General features: G+C 38.1%; 1 protein-coding gene across 11 annotated transcripts in view; it reads left to right on the top strand.

The window, feature by feature from the left end:
* PHACTR2 (phosphatase and actin regulator 2) overlaps positions 1–16,506 on the top strand; it is a gene marked incomplete at its 3' end in the record, with an annotated part of 255,283 nt that overhangs the window by 117,129 nt on the left and 121,648 nt on the right. The window contains exon 1 of one of the 11 annotated variants that reach the window (XM_079146846.1): positions 8,306–8,521. The exons of 7 other annotated variants lie outside the window; for them this stretch is intronic. In XM_079146846.1, the coding sequence (XP_079002972.1) occupies positions 8,476–8,521 (46 nt within the window). In that variant the 5' untranslated portion in view covers positions 8,306–8,475. Of the gene's footprint in view, positions 1–8,305; positions 8,522–16,506 lie in introns of those variants that run through there. 3 more of the 11 variants (XM_079146845.1, XM_079146843.1, XM_079146851.1) reach the window with 3 other exon arrangements.

The raw sequence follows: 16,506 nt of genomic DNA, 5'->3' as shown, positions 1-16,506 counted from the left end.
CAGAGAAATGAAAAGTTGCACTCCATTTGTGTACAATGAATCAAAATGCATTCTGCTTTCATGTGTAACTAAATAGAGCAAACAATAAAAAAAAAAGTTTTGCTTTCTTGATCATATTAACTTTTTGATGGGATGTTAAAATCTCTCCATATTATTGTATATCTATTCACTTATCCTTGAAATTCTGTTTTTGCTTTATCTATGTCAGGGTTCTGATGTCAGAGGCATACTAGTTGATGACTTTTTATCTTATGGAATTATTCTTTCTTTCATTGTAATGGGTCACCCTAAGCTATTATTTTGCCTATAATTTTAATTAATCTATTAATGTTGATACATGAGTATTTTAGTAGTTACTTGGTATTTATTTTTCTTATTTTTATTTTCAGTTCTTGCCCTTCAGGGAATGTCTTTTACAATTGGTGGATAGAGAGTTGTGTCGTATGTGTTGTGTGTCCCTTCCAATCATTGACGCCCCATCACTAAATAAGAAAATGAATCAAAAAAATAAAAAATAAAACATAAACTTTTTTTAAAAAGAAAGTTTATTCTTTTGACATATCCTGAGATTCCTGATTTAGACTTACTCGACTGTCTTAATGTATGTCATCTTTTTAAATATGCTTTTCTTCAATTTTTTTCTCTCATTTTATTTACTACCTATTTGGATTAGTAAAACTTCCCTTCTTTTTCTTTTACTGATTGATTTGGAGGTTTATTATTGCTTTTCTTATTATTTGAAACAATAAAGTCTCCTAAGTCTAAACATTATTTAGTAATCCATCCTCCTGATCAAAATCAAAATCTTACTACATGCTAACAATTTTCTGACTCCCTTTCCATCTTGCACAGCCAGTAGTTCATTAAATGCACCATCCTTGGATGACTTTGTATGTTACTGCTATTTCTTGCGTGGGACTTTGAACCTCTAGGTTTCTTTCTTTCTTGCTGAGGAATATTCTGTAGAAGTTTTTAGCAATTAATCACCTTTAGCAAGTGGTTGATTGAGTGAATATTGTTTCCCTTGGTACGGAATTCTAAATTGATGGTTATTTTCCTATTACTAGGGGAAATAGAATTCTGTTAAGTTCGTGGATTCACTGTGTTTCTTTGAAGTGGTTCTGTCTTTCCTACCTACTATTTAGAACGTTTCTTCCCTTCATTTTTCATACTCAGTTTCACTAGGATGTGCTTTTTCACTCTTGGAGATACATGATTGTTTTCATTGTCCATTTGGGTGTCTAGTGGACATCTTCAACCCAAACTTCTAATTTTCCACTTCACAACTACTCCACTCATTGTGGTCCTAGTTTAATTAGTGGCCACTGGATCCTTCCAATGGCTTGGGAAAAAATTTCAAGTCCTTCTTGCTCCCTGTGTTTTCCCCTACACCTCACTTATAATCCATGAAAAAAATGTGGCTCTTCCTTCAACATGTGACCTGTGTGCAGGTACATTTCCCACTCCCGCTGCCTCTTACTGGTCCAAGCCACCATCGTTTTGTAGTCTCTATCTCCTTGCTTCCAAACTTGTCTCCTCTGTTCTCTGGATGGAAGCCACAGTGATCATAAAACATGAGCCAGATCATGTCAGGACTTTGCTTAAAGCTGTCATCACTTCTTCCTCTTTCTTGTACTTAAAACTGAAGACTTTATAGTCAACTGCAAGGTCCTGCGTGGTTTATGAATCCCTTCTCCTTATCTCTGTCACACTTGCTCTCCTCCAACCTCACTGGCCCTCTTAAGGTCCTCAAACATATGCCAGGCGCCTGTCTTTACATTAATTGTCTTTTCTGCTTAGAGCGCTCTTCCCCCAGCTAGCCAATGGTTAACTCCACCACTTCCTCTTCTCAGAGAAGACTACTGTTACCACCACATGCCAATCCAACCTCTCTTATATCCTTCTCTACTACTTAACACTTTTTTTTTTTTTTACTTAACACTTTTGATGTTCTGAATTTCCATATATTTCTGATTTATGTTTGTCACTTACTTTTTTCCTTTCATTAGGCTGTAAGCTCTGTGAGTGTGGGCATTTTGCTTTTTGTGTAACTCTGTATCCCAAATACCTAGAATAGAAGAATTTTATCATAAATATTTGTTAAATGAATGATGAACCAATAAATCAATCTTGTTCATATAGGACTATCATACATATAATCCAATATAGATCCAATGTATTTTCATAGAATTGGAATACATTCAGACACAGTTATCACTCAAATGTCCATTAATGAGGAAATGGATAAGTCAACTTCTATAGAGCCATATAATGGAATACTACTTATGACAAAAAGGAACAAAATATGGATATGCAGAACAGCATTGATGAATATCAAAAACATTAAGTGAGAGTGGCCACTGACAAACAGCATATGCTGTTCTTCTTATATGAAATTTTAGAGAAGTCTGTAGTTTTCTATAGGGATGGAAAGCAGGTTCGTAGATGCTGGTTACTGAGGATGGGACGAGGGTCAGGGTGGGACAGGGACCACCTGAAGAAGGCATGATAGGATGCACTAGGGTTCTCAAAGTTTTCTGAAAACTGATGGTGATGATGGTCCCTCGACATGCTTATAAACACTCATGGAACTGTTTATTTGACATGGGTACATTTTAGACTTTGAGGAATAAGTTTAGCTGCAACACATAATCAAATAAATATAATCAAATACATATAGCTAATACTGACTGCATACTACCAGATTTTAATCTTACTTCCTTTGGGAGGCAATTCTACAGTCTTGGGGTATCTTCAAAATGATTCACCAGCTCTATGTGGGGAAGATGTGGATTTAATAATGAGTCAAGTTCAGAGCCTTCTCTGTGCCAATTCACTGTGCATCCTTACTATGGGACGAACAAACTTCTACCATGATACTCTGTTAGCATCCTTCACTAGTAAGCTGCAATATCATTTTCCACCATCCAGCCTCCACTGTGAGACTCCACCAGGGAAGGGTCTCTCTCTCTCTCTCTCTCTCTCACTTTTCCTCATGTCCAGGCATCAAGATACTGCATCTACTTCCAGTTGAATGACTAGCTGATTATTTAATGGAGCAATATGTACAGGAACCAATATATATAAACACTAATGGACTTAACATCTTCTTGCTGTGGAATCAACATGCTGTTACCAAAATCATGCATATATCCACAGCTGAGGATTTTTTTTTTTTTGGGGGGGGGTCCATGCATTAAGTTTCTCTCATTAAGGAGATAGGATAAGAGCTTTTTCTTTTATTTGACATTCAAGTACTGAATGCCCTCTTTGTGTGAGACATCTCGTTAGGGTATGTGGATGGATATGATAGTTACCAAAACACAATGGACAACTTGACTTTAAGCAGTTATTTTGTGTAAATATTATTAAAGATGCCTTTGAGGACTGTTCTCTATATATTGTGGTTAGTAAATTAAAGATCATCAAGTGCTATAGATGGGTAATTTGTTTTGCTTTAAGGAAGAGCAACAACTTACATTTTTCCTCCTAGGGTGGAGGGAAAGTTTTTGGGAAAGGAAATTCCAGCACTGTGCCTTGAGGTCTTTATTTTCCAGAGTAAATCTTCCAGCTGTCAGCTTGGTCACTAAGCCCACGTGAGCTTCACCACGCCCTCTGCAAAGACTGAGTCAGGGCGGGGCAGAGGCAAGGTATTTTGTTAATCCTGTTAGTTTGAGCAAGCAGAAGAAGGAAACTCAGGAAATAAATCACATAAAAATATGAGAACAATAGGAAAGAAAAGCTTGTCTTACAGGTTGGTTTCCTGTTCTGCTTAATATTTGTGGAATGTGGTCATCTCTTCTGCTGATGCTTAATATAACTATAATGTCCCAGTTGTAAGTCTTTGCCTTAAAAAATATTTCTTTTTTAAAATCGGTTAATATCATGTTAAAACTACTGTCTCTCAGAATTGTCAAAATAAAAGGTATGATAAGTAGTTAGTTTGCAAATGCGGCAGAGTCCATTTTTAAAAGTAAACACTAGTTATGATCCAGAATGTCAACTGAAAGTATAATTCCCAGTAAAAGTTCTGTTTACTTTTAGATGGTCATATTTTCCTGAGTAGTGTGCCTCTAACAAAACATACCCAAGTTTTGAAGAAACACAAAGTTTTAAAAACATTGGAAGAAATTCTAATAAAAGGGGAAATAAAAAAGCCTACCTGAATACTTTAAAACTTTTGCATATCAGTGTTTAGTTTGAGATTATATATGTATTCTTTTACCTGATTATTAGAACCTCTTGTTTTAAAAAAAAAATTCTCATTACTTAAAAAAAAATTACCCTCTAGCAATTCTGTGAAAGGATGGGAGAAAAGATAGATTACTGCTTTTTAGTAAATCTGATAATGGAAAGAAAATAAATGGCTAAAATGATGGTTTTTAGATAATCTATGAGTTTCCTTTGTTTTTTTCTGACCATTGTATGTAGAAAACAAACAGATAAAATTTTAAAAATCCTATTTGGAGAGCCAGGCTCAGTGACATGCACCTATAGTTCCAGCTACTCAGGAAGCTGAGGCAGGAGGATCACTTGAGCCCAGGAGTTCACAGCCAGCCAGGACAAAATGGTGGAACCTTGTCTAAAAACAAACAAACAAATAAAAGAAGAAAAAAACCCTTTATTTGGAAACTGTCTAGTTATAATTCATTTCCCTTCATTGGGAACAGGTTCTCTATCGCTAGAGTTCTCATTAGCCAAGGAAAACGTCACTAGCTAGATCCTAATGGCCAAATACAGAACTAAGGGTGTCAGTTAATGTGATCTTCACGTCCCTGTATGTGGCCACAGTCAGCCCTTGTTGCTTCCCAAGCCACGACTGTCCTGATACCCATCTCATCTGCTGGGACTCTATCTGCCATGAGCCTCCACCCCCAACACAATGGGTCCTAGCAGAGAGGGCACCCCTGGATAACAGGAGGACCCAGAACCAGCGAGCATAGCACCTATGGCTCTCCGGGAGGAAGTTTCATACTTCTTTCCTCCCACTCCAAGTTTAGATTTGGCTACTTGGCAAGGTGCATTGGTGAACCATTGCACCTTGTGAACCATCTTCTCTAGCTACCAAATTGTGTGCCTGTAATGTGAACATTGCCCTGGTAAGAAAAGACTTTTCCACAAAATCTCCGTGGGTAAAGTTTAGGTTTATGTCTGCTTTAACTTTTATCTAACAAATACAGTGACTTCTGTCCACAACAAGTACACTTGTCACTCTGGGTACCCCAGATGGATGAACTTAAAAACTCCCACATCAGACAAACCAGTAAAATCTGTGTTGTAGGGTAAAATACTAGAAAACCTCAATAAGTTCCCAGAAGGAACTAAGAATTACTAAATTCTAAGTAATCCCCTCAATTTCATTTCTTTCTGAAAGTAAATGAATAAGCCATAGTTCTTTCAGGGGTTGAAAAATGTTTAGACTGGTATCCAGTGGAAAAATGAGTAAATGCCATTATTCTGTATTTTTAGGGAAGTTTAATAGAAACTCTTCCTCAAATTCAGTCATGGTGTGATGTAATGGCAGTGTATGGTACCAGATAGAAGTCATGGTGCACTGCAGGACACTCATCCAAGTTTATGGGCCAAACTTTCATTCCAAGGACATCTGCAAGCCAGTGACATCAGTTCTGCTAGTTGTTTGGTTGTTGGTGGAATTGGCCATTGTTGGAGTATTTACATGGTGGAGATCAGCAAACGGTAGAAATCACAAATTGATTGTGCTGCCTTCTGTCTCCCACTTCCAGCCTAAATCAGCTGTTAAGCATTTACCAGGATATCACGGGATAAGAGATTGGGTTAGCAATACAGGACAAAGAGTGGGGCTGATGTGATAAATGCTGAAGATTTATTAATAGATGGCTTCCTCAGAGTTAGTATTGGCACTAATCTTGCTTAGCATTTTTATAAATTCCCTAGAAAGAGGTATACAGAGAAATGATCATATTTTTCAGATGACATTAAGTGTTTCCAGTGTTCAACTATAAACTCATGAGAGTAACACCCAGTACTATTTGTAAAGCTGCATGAGTTCTAATAAGCCAAGAGTGAGACAATTTGGGGAAAGGAATTATCTTAAAATACTTTTGTTAAACGATAAACCCAATCTTTATGTTATGACCTCAAAATGAAATTTAGGGATTTCTTTAGACTTTTTTCTGTCCTCATTAGCATAACTTGTTCTGTGATCTAAAAAAAAAGGTGTGGGGGGGCATTTAAACACCAAGCCCCATCAGTTGTGGAAACAGAATAACTGTCCCACCCTTATAAAGAAACCTTAGTGAATACTTCCCGCCGTTTTGGTTGACATGCTTCAAGGATAATGTCATGGAACTGGAAGAGTTTCAGAGAAAATTGTGTAACCTGATCAGGGATTATAAGACTCCCAGATGAGGCTAAAGATTATATTAACTAGGAAATCATGAAAGGTCTTGTATAAGGTAAATATGGATATATTAAGCAAATCCTGAAAAATTAGAACTGTAGAACACCCTTTGATGTTTACAATAAGAACCTGTAGGAGAAAGACAAAAAAGATATACCATTGTTTTTCAAGGAAAAGAAGTAGTGATAGCAAAAAATAATATTGTACCGTAAAGTTTAACTTTTATCGATTTCTTAAGATTATTTTATCTATATATTTTTAATGTAAAAGATTTAATGTCTCTTTTCTCGAATTACTGACCCTTTTTTTTTTTTTTTTATCAGTTAAGCTCTGTCAATAGGAGGGGAAGAAGACATTCCCCCCCTCTCAATTTAGATTTAACTATTTTGTTTGTTTCTTCGGGCAACTTAAAGACATGGAAGAGAAAGCAAATATAATTGCTTACTTTCACTGCTGAACTCCCCAGGGGGCCTGTGTTCCCCAAACACAGGTTTTTGTATTTTGCAAGGAAAATTTTTTTATTGTCCTCACATTCTGATTTAAGTCCTGTTTTGTTCAAAATATCATGGTTTCTTGGGCAAGGGATGTAGCTCAGTGGCAGTTTCCCTAGCATGCACAGAGGATTTGCTTCCAGCCCCCTCCCCCCAAATCAGGGTTTCTTCAGAGTGAAGGGGGCAAAGGGAAGGAGACAATTGACCACACTACTTTAAGAAAAGACTCTTCCACACACCACAGGTTGGGCTATTTGGGTGTGAAAAAATACAGCAATTTATTTAACAATAACGAAACAGACAAGAGTTTTCCAAAAATAAAAATAAAATGAGGCTCTGCCTGATCTTAATAATACAAATGTTAGGAAAATGATTATGTTTAAAGTATTAAAACTTGGATATCTTGTAAAATACATATGTTAAATACTTTTTTAATAATTCAGAGTTGACTAGGAAAAACCACAAGATGAAAGCTGGGGTAAGTGACCCAGTATATTGCGTTTTTGGTTTTTCACTTCTTATGAAATGTGTACATTTGGAAAGATGCTCATACCAGTTCACAGCTCAGTGAATTTTCCATTAGGTGGAATGGACCACCATTCCATCTAATGCACCAAACATATATTAATCTAAATGACTCAATATACTAATCATCGATTGTAAAGACAGAGTATTTATTTGTATTTCTAGTTTTAAGAAAATTAAGATTTAAGAGGATATTACAGTAGGGTTTAATTCAGTTTTCAGGGGCTAGTAGCTTCTGGAAGATTGTTATTATTTTCATCTTCTGTACCTTTTAAACACTTTGTTTTGTGGTGATTCTTGGAGATACAGGAACAGTGAACACTCCTCATTTCGGTGTTCCGGTGCAAAGTGTAGACATACTTAGGCGACTTCACACTTAGATAGCCCTCATTTAGATTTGTTGTCCAACCTGAGGCCATTAAGGGTTTTTTTTTTTTTCCCCCTAATCGTATTTGTTGAAAGGAAGATAATTATTAAAAGGAGCAAACCACACATCATGTACATTCAACAGTAACGCAGTGCTGCAGAGTATCAGGAAGGAACTAGCTTTAAAGAGACAAATTTTCTTAAATTAAGTACCGTGACTAAGTACTTTAATTCCTTTTCTTTTAGCCCTTAAGGATCATTTGACATTGAACCTTTTAAATTAAAGGGGAATATTTTGATAATCTGAGTTCTGTACTACCCTGAGGGGGAGCGAGTCTGCCAGCCCCGGGGTGGGGGGGGGGGGTGCCACTGTCCCTGCCCCGGGCTCCCCCAGGACCTCTCTGCTGCTTGTCCTCCCCCCAACTGCCCCTCCTCCCCTCCCTATCGCCCTTGCCCCCTCCTTTCTCCCCGTGACCCCTGACCCCAGCTAATCTGCATAGAGGAATGACAGGCATCCGCTGGGCTGGATCCGCCGCGCCGGCTGCGGCCGGCCGGGCTGGGGACCCGCGCTGGGGAGAAGGTGCGGGGACCGGGCGGGCGGCTCGGCTCGGGCGGGGATAGGGGCGCTTGGGAAGCTGTCTGGGAGCGGACCCATGATCGAAGGACCGAAAGAGCCGCGTGATCGCTGGACCTGGCCCTGCGACCCTGGCCATGGGCCAGACCTCGGTCTCCACGCTGTCCCCGCAGCCCGGCAGCGGTGAGTCCCGGCGCGCGCGATGCGCTCCTGCCGCGCGGGCGCGGGGCTGGCGGGGCCCCCGGGACAGGCCGGGGCTAGCGGACGCCGCGGGTTCCGCTCGGACCCGCCAAGTCCCTCGGAGAAACCCCAGAGGTAGCGCTCGCCAAACTCTTTGTCGTGAAAAGTGGAATGTCTTTTGGGATCTGGCCGATTTTACCTTAAAGGCACAGGCCTCATTTCTGTGCGACATTCCTCGGCTTTGGTTTTTGTCCAGATTACTTTGGAGCCAGAAACTTACGAGAAACGCCATTTGCGTATTACTGTGTTTTTAAAACGCGAAACTTAGAGAGCAAGAGAAACATGCCAACAGGTTTTTCTGTGTTTACCCTTGGCTTCCTAACAGACTAGAACTGAATTCTTTCAAGCTTGTCAACTGATTTATGGTTTGTTATTCGGAGAAGTGCCTATGGCCTTCTCCTATCCTGGCAGGACGCTGAATGCTTAATAACTAACTACCAGAAGAAATGCGTAATTGTTTCAAATCATACTTGTTTTGTTTATGTTAGACGCAAACTATAAAGTTTAGGGAAACATCTCATGAACATAGTTCTTGTTCGTTTTATGGAAACGTGTGTGACGTTTCTGAGTCACAATGCCCTGTTTTAGCAGTTTCTCTTTTTTCCATCTTCTTATTAAAAAAAAAGGAAGGAAGGAAGGTACTTCTGGCATTTCCCCAACAGTACAGAGATAAACCCTGTTGGGTGATGTGCCACGTGATTGAATAATGAGATAAATTTGAAAGTTATTTTGATATTTTCCCATCAAGAATTTTAAAAACCCCAGCAACCTCAAAGGGACCATTTACGTTGTTCATTGAGATATGTGATACACTTTTTCAATTGTGCAAACATCAACAGGATCTTGCTGAAAGGAAATGACAAGGCACAGAGGAAGGTTTATTAATCTGCTCCAGGATGTCTAACTAGATAGCATTCTCCCATCCCGCCCCCACCCCTCACCCCCAGTGGGTTTGTTTATGTTACAGGCTTCATTCCCTGAAATATCCTAAGCCTCGCTGAGGCTTCTGTTAATGCCCCCAAGAATGATCCTCTGGTAAGGAAGAGAAATCAATCCAGAAAGAACTGCACCTTCCCTTCCTGATCATGAACTGGCTATACTGCTGCAAACATCCCAAAGACCCCATGTTGATGGCTTTTGAGGGATTTGGGTGGGTGTGTTGGGGGGATGTTTATTAGGATCTTATGTTTAGAAAAGTATTTGATGCAAATAAGACTTTCCTTTTTCTTACTTTAAAGCAGTGTGATATCTTTCCATTTCAAGCAAGAGTTATATTTTTAAGTTTCTGTACTGGCAAAGAGAATTAAATCATCACTCCAGAACAACAGGTGGACAGGAAGTAGTGTCCTTAATTTAGTTCTTCTGTCACAAAACATTTTTGGAGTGATTAATAGAAAAGCAAAAATCAAGGAATATTACCTAAAAGAAGTGTAAAAAATAAGCAGAATCCTAAAATGTAACCGTCTTACCCAGCACAGCAAAAAACAAAAAAACAAAAAACAAACAAACAACACCCAGAGTGCTGTGACTTTTAATAAAATGCCTAATCATATGGACAGATTATGAAATCTATTTTAATAAAAAGCGATTTCAACAAAAACTTAGGTTTGATGATAAAAGGTATTTCAGAGAAATATCCACAGAAGGGTGCTATACTTAAATTGTAGGTTCTTGGCTTTGTGGATTAAAAGTCTATGCAGATTGAAAGAACCAATGCAGGTATCTGAATAAAGGGTTTTTTTTTTGTTTGTTTGTTTGTTTGTTTGCTTTTGGTCCGCCCATTGAAAGATGAGAGTGGTTATAACTTAAGTTACCATATTTCAGAAGTGGAACAGTTTTCTCATGGTGTCCACTTCGGATCTCTACCATCTATGAGAGTTGCTCCATTCCCCGGAAGTGGTGTCATCAGATCCTAAATAAAAACAGAAAGCGAAATAACATTTGGTCAGTTTTATACTGATGTTGGTGTTCTTCTCTGAGCCCGGGAAGGTCAAGCCTTCTGCTTTTCCAAGTATTCTGTTCACTCCTTGTTGGCTGTTTAGCTGGCATTACGAATGCTGTGAAGGTCCTTGTCCTGTTTGAGGGCAGCCCGGCTGTAGCTTAGGTCTGGACCACCTGCTGGGGATTACAGTGCTAGCATGGCCCTCACCTTAGACACTTGGGTGGACAACTGCTGGAGTCTGGGTTACCCGGCACACTGTCCAGCACTTCCGCTTTTTGCTCCATTTGATCTTTTTGTCAAACATCTTACCTTCCGTCTAGCCTTAGCTTGCTTCTCCTCTTTTGACTTGAGACTCTTTTCCTCTTTTCCCTCTAAGTCTGTTTCTCTGGGTTCCATGAGAACTCAAGCTATTTCTGAACATAAGCAGTCAGACCCACATTTCTTCTTAAAAACAAAACAACAACTTTATTGACGTGTAACCCACATACCATACAGTCCACCTATGCACGTACAATAAATTGTTTTTTTAGCATAGTCACAGTGTTGTGACACCGTAAGCTCCTGTTTCCACCCTAATCACCTGCCCTCTCCACCCTAATTAAATACTAACCTACTGTTTGTCTCCATAGATTTGTTTATTGGGACTATTTTCATGTATGTGGAATCGGTATGTGTCATTTTATGATGGCTTCTTTAAGTTGGCATGTTTTCAGGGCCGGCTATGTTTTAGTAGTATCAGGACTTCATTTATTTTTGTTGCCAAATAATATTCCACTGTATGAGTAGACCACATTTTATTTATCCATTCATCAGGGTTATTTCTACTTTCTTGGTGATTATGAATAACACCGTACATAGGAATTATGGGCGAAGATTTGTTTTTATTTCTCTTTAGTATATAATTGGGAGTGAATTGCTGGGTCACATGATAGGTAATTCTGTTTTACCTTTTTAGGAACTGACAGTTTTCCAAAGTGACTAGTTGCACACTTTTATTCCCTGCAGCAGTGTTTGAAGGTTCCAAATCCTTCACATCCTTGCCAACAACACTTGTTATTGTCTTGCTTTATTTTTCCGGCCCCCAGAGCTATCCTTGTGAATGCTAAGTTGTATCTTCTGGGTGGGTGGTTTGTTTTTTTTTTTTTTTTTTCTTTTTTTTTTTGTACTGAGGATTGAACCCAGGGGCATTTTACTGCTGAGATACATCCCTATCTTTTTAAATTTTATTTTGAGACAGGGTCTTGCTAAGTTGCTGAGAGCCTTGCTGAGTTGCTGAGGCTGGCCTTGATCTTCTGATCTTCCTGCCTCAGCCTTCTGAGTTGCTGGAATTACAGGTCTACACCATTGCAGCCAGCATCAGTATGGTTTTGATTAGCTTTTCTCTAACTGTTAATGACACCAAGCTTTTTTTTTTTTTTTTGCAGGGGTGGGGGGGTACCAGGAGCACTTAACCACTGAGCCACATCCCCACTCCTTTCTTATATTTTATTAAAGACAGGGTCTCACTGTCTCTAATAAACTGTAAGCAACTGTAAGTTGCTGAGGCTAGCTTTGAACTCATGATCCTCCTGCCTCAACCTCTCAAGTGGCTGGGATTATAGGCATGTGCCGCCACATACCCTAAGCTTCTTTTTATGTGCTTATTGGCCATTTTTATATCTTCTTTGGGAAAATATCTATTCAGAACCTTTGTCTAATTTTAGTTGGGTAATTTGACTTCCTGTTATTGAGTTTTTAAAACCCAATTTTGGATAAAATATTATTCGAATTAACTAGAGTCAACACATGTATTGAATGCAAGTCTCTTATTAGAAATTTGATTTGTGAATATTTTCTTCTGTTCTCCTGATTGTCTTTTCAGCTCAGTAGTATGATTTGCAGATCACAATTTTAGAGTTTTTGTTTGTTTGTTTTTGATGTCATATCTAAGAAACCATTGCTCAACCAAAACCAGAAGACATATGCCAATGTTTTCTTCTAAGAGTTCTGTAGTTTTAGCTCTTACATTTAGGTCAGTGACACATTTTGAGTTAATATGGTATAATGCAGGGTTTCAACTTCATTCTTCTGGATATCCAGTTGTCCCAGCAAAGTTTGTTGTAGAGATGATTCTTTCCCTATTGAATTATCTTGGCATTCTTGTGGAAAATCATTTGACTGGGATTTTGATAAATATGTGTTGAATATGTAGTTCAATTTGGATAATATCACCATCTTAGCAATATGGAATCTTCTAATCTATTAACACAGATGTCTTTCTGTTTATTTAGATCTTTTACATGTTCTTTCTACATTTCTATAGTTTTCAATGTATTGGTCTTGTCTTTATTAAAGTTATCCCTCTGTATCTTATTGTTTTGGGTGCTATTACAGATGAAATTCTATTCTTAATTCATTTTCAGAATCTTCATTGCTGGTGTTTAGAAATATAAAAAATGATTTTTGTACATTTCTCTTGTAACTTAGGACCTTGCTGAACTTCTAATAGTTTTTTAGTAGATTCCTTTGGATTTTCTGTGCATAAGATCACACTACATAAAAGATTCATATACAAGGTCATGTACAAAGAAAGAAAATTTTACTTCTTCCTTTCCAGTGTGAATATTTCTTTCTTTACTTGTCTAATGACCCTGTCTAGAACCTCTAGAATAAATCGAAGGAGCCGGAGTGAACATTTTGTTTTATTCCTCATTTAAGGGGTGGAATAGTCTGTCACCATTAAGTATAATGTTAGCTGTGACTTTTTTCATAGATGTTCTTTGTCTAAAAGTTCCCTCCTGTTCCTAGTTTGTATCTTACCATGAAAGGATTGGAAAACACAAATCTTGTGAAAGGCTTTTTCTGCCTCTATTGAGATTAATGGTTTTTGTTCTTCATTCTATTAATATGACATGTGACATTAATTAATGTTGGGATGTGAAAGCAGCCTTGCATTCTGGGATAAATATTTGGGTATGGTGTATAGTCCATTTTTTTTTTTTTTTTTTTTTTTTGATGATGCTGGATTAGGTTTGCCACTCCTTTATTGAGGACTGGATCTGTTATTTCTAGGTACAGGCTAAACAGGTTATCTGCATAGGGTGGTTCTAGTACCTTCTGACCTCATATCCAAGGAAGGCTAAAACTTTTGTTTCTTTGCCATGTACAAGGCTTGAAGACTGAGCTCAGTGTTTGTTGAATATATGAATGAACCAACAAATATTCTCAATGGCTAGCTTGACTACTTCAAGGCAATGATATATGAATGAGACATAAATATTCTTTTTATGACCTCAGAAATTATGTTCCTCTTGCCCCGTTATCTGAAAGGCAGTGTCTGAGTCTAGTAACAATTTCCCTGTTTTCATTCCCACCTACCCCGCTTGTGCCACAGACCCTTTCTTGGTTACTTTTCCTCAACCCTTAAGTTGAAAGGCATACAATGCCACTGTCTCCACTTGAGGAGACGAGGAAGCAAGTGAATCCAGGGTGCGGATCACACTGGATTACAACAGGACCTGTATCTATCTGTGTTTCTGGAGTTTCCAATTTTGTTGAAGTCCCTTTTCAGAATATTGCTCCATCTCCTTGTAAACCAGGCATAGGAAGAAATTGTAGAGGCAAAATAGTTTGTTTTCTTTAATGACAAGAGTATGCACACAGTCAAAAGTCAAACATTACAAGATGATTTGGGATAAAAATGATTTTACTGCCAGGCATGGTGGTGCTGTTGCACACCTGTAATCCCAGACGTTCAAGAGGCAGAGGCTGAGGCAGGAGGGAGTAGGAGCCAGGCTGGGCAACTTAGCAAGACCCTATCTCACAATAAATAAATAAATAAATAAATAAATAAATAAATAAATAAATTTTAAAAAAATAAATGAGTTTACTTCCTTCTGGATTCCTCAGCCTCAGCCCCCATGATCAGTTTTTTTTTTTTTTTTTCATTTCAAGCAGTTTTTTTTTTTTGTTTTTTTTTTTTTTTTTTAAAGACCAGGCCTTGAACTCAGTGACACTCAACCACTGAGCCACATCCCCAGCTCTTGTTTATATTTTATTTAGAGACAGGGTCTCACTGAGTTGCTCAGTGCCTCCCTAAGTTACTGAGGCTGGCTTTGAACTCACAATCCTCCTGCTTCAGCCTCCCGAGCCCCTGGGATTATGTGCCTTTATTAAAACGTAAACAACATACACTCTACTTACTCTTCTGTATTTTGGATTTTCATGTAATATGACTTGAAAATATTTCTATATTGGTCTCTTGACTCTTATAAACAAAAATATTTTAATATGTGACTATATAGAAATTTCCTTTAAAAGAATCCTATATATTACTAACTAATTAATTATTGGGGGGGCAGTACTGGGGATTAAACCCACGGGTGCTCTACCACTGAGCTACATTCCCAGCCCTTTCTTACAATTCTTAATTTCATCCAGGGTCTTTGTTCGGTTGCCCAGACTGACCTATAACGTGTAATCCTCCTGCCTCAGCTTCCTGAGAAGCTGGGATTCAAGCATGCCTGACTTGGAACCCTATATGTTTATCTTTTATGCTCGTATTTTTATGTCATTTCTGGGTTCATTTGCACGTGTGTACTGTTGTGAACAATGGTGAAATGAATATCCTTATCTAAACACCTTGATCTATATATATCAACAAAATCCTAGCAGTGAAGTTGCTGGTTCAGACGATTTATGTTATAAACTTGTCAGATTACTCCCAAAGAGGCGCTCTCAGCGTAGCTATTTACTGTATGAGAATTGTTATTTTCCACACTCTCATAGTGCTGTACATCAGGGTCTCTCTTGTGCTTTGTGAGAAATAAAGTCACTTCCTCTGGATGAGACAGCCCTGCAGGCCCATGGCTTAACAAGTGGGACATCTGCAGGAATTCAATTCCCACTCACCTCCTCACCCAGGTGCCCCTTGTGCTCTGAAATGGAATGTGACTACAACATTGTGCAAAAAGAAGTTTTCAGAATCTTTGTAAATCCCTATGTAAAAAATCCATCCCTTTTTGATTGTGAGTGAAGTCAGGACATTTATAGTTCTTTTCCTCTGAATTGCACATTTGTAGTCTTTGGCTATTTTTCTAGTTTCTTACAGATTAGTATGTTACGGTGATTTGCCTCTTGTCTTTCATACGTCTTTGATTTGTTTGCACATATTTTCCCCATGTTTGTCTTGCACCGTGAGTCTGTTTGCAGTATCCTTTCACATAAGAACGTTAAGTTTTTAATGGAGTCCAATTGGTTCAGCCTTTTCTTTCTTACAAATTAGGGTTATTAAGCAACATGCTTCCTCTGCTGTTTGTCTCTTATTTCAATATTTGATCTCTGATTTATTCTGGCTTAAGATGAAAAGATTTGATGATATAAGAATTTTAGACATCTCCATGGCAAAAAAAAAAAAAAAAATTCAAAAAGAAGGAAAAAAAACCTACTACCAGCACTAAAAAACAAACATGCCTGCCCCATCATCAGCAAATGAAAAGGAAAATCTTAAAGCTGAAAGAGATATTTATTTGCACTGTATATGGAAAATGATGATGAATTTCCTTAATGTAGTAAAACCTCTTAATAACCAGTAAGAAAAAGGTAAACACCCAGATAGAAAAACAAATTAAGGACATGAACGGGCAGTTTTAAAAGTATCTAATGGCTGCAATCTCTGTGGACCAGAGATTGTTCCAAACACTTTGCTTGAATTAAGTTTTAAGTCCTCACAACGTTCGCATTACAGACCCCATCTTATAGATCAGAAAAACTGACACAAAAGTTAAGTGATTTGCCCATGTTACTTGATCAAAGAAGAAACAGAGGTGACCGATTGGTCTATGAAAGTAGAAGCCTTTACATGAAAAAAACATGGGATGCCATTGATCACCTGTGAATTTAGCAAAGATTAAAGTGAATGATTCCCAGGAGATGATTAGCCTGTGGTAATTTTAAAGCTATCAGAAAAGCAATTTCAATGTTTTAAAAAAAAAAAAAACAACTTAAA

This window comes from Sciurus vulgaris, assembly GCF_902686455.1.
Source record: "Sciurus vulgaris genome assembly, chromosome: 7".
NCBI classification, from domain to species: Eukaryota; Metazoa; Chordata; class Mammalia; order Rodentia; family Sciuridae; genus Sciurus; species Sciurus vulgaris.
Note: the sequence above shows the minus strand (reverse complement) of the source record. Positions and strands in the feature narration are given on the sequence as shown.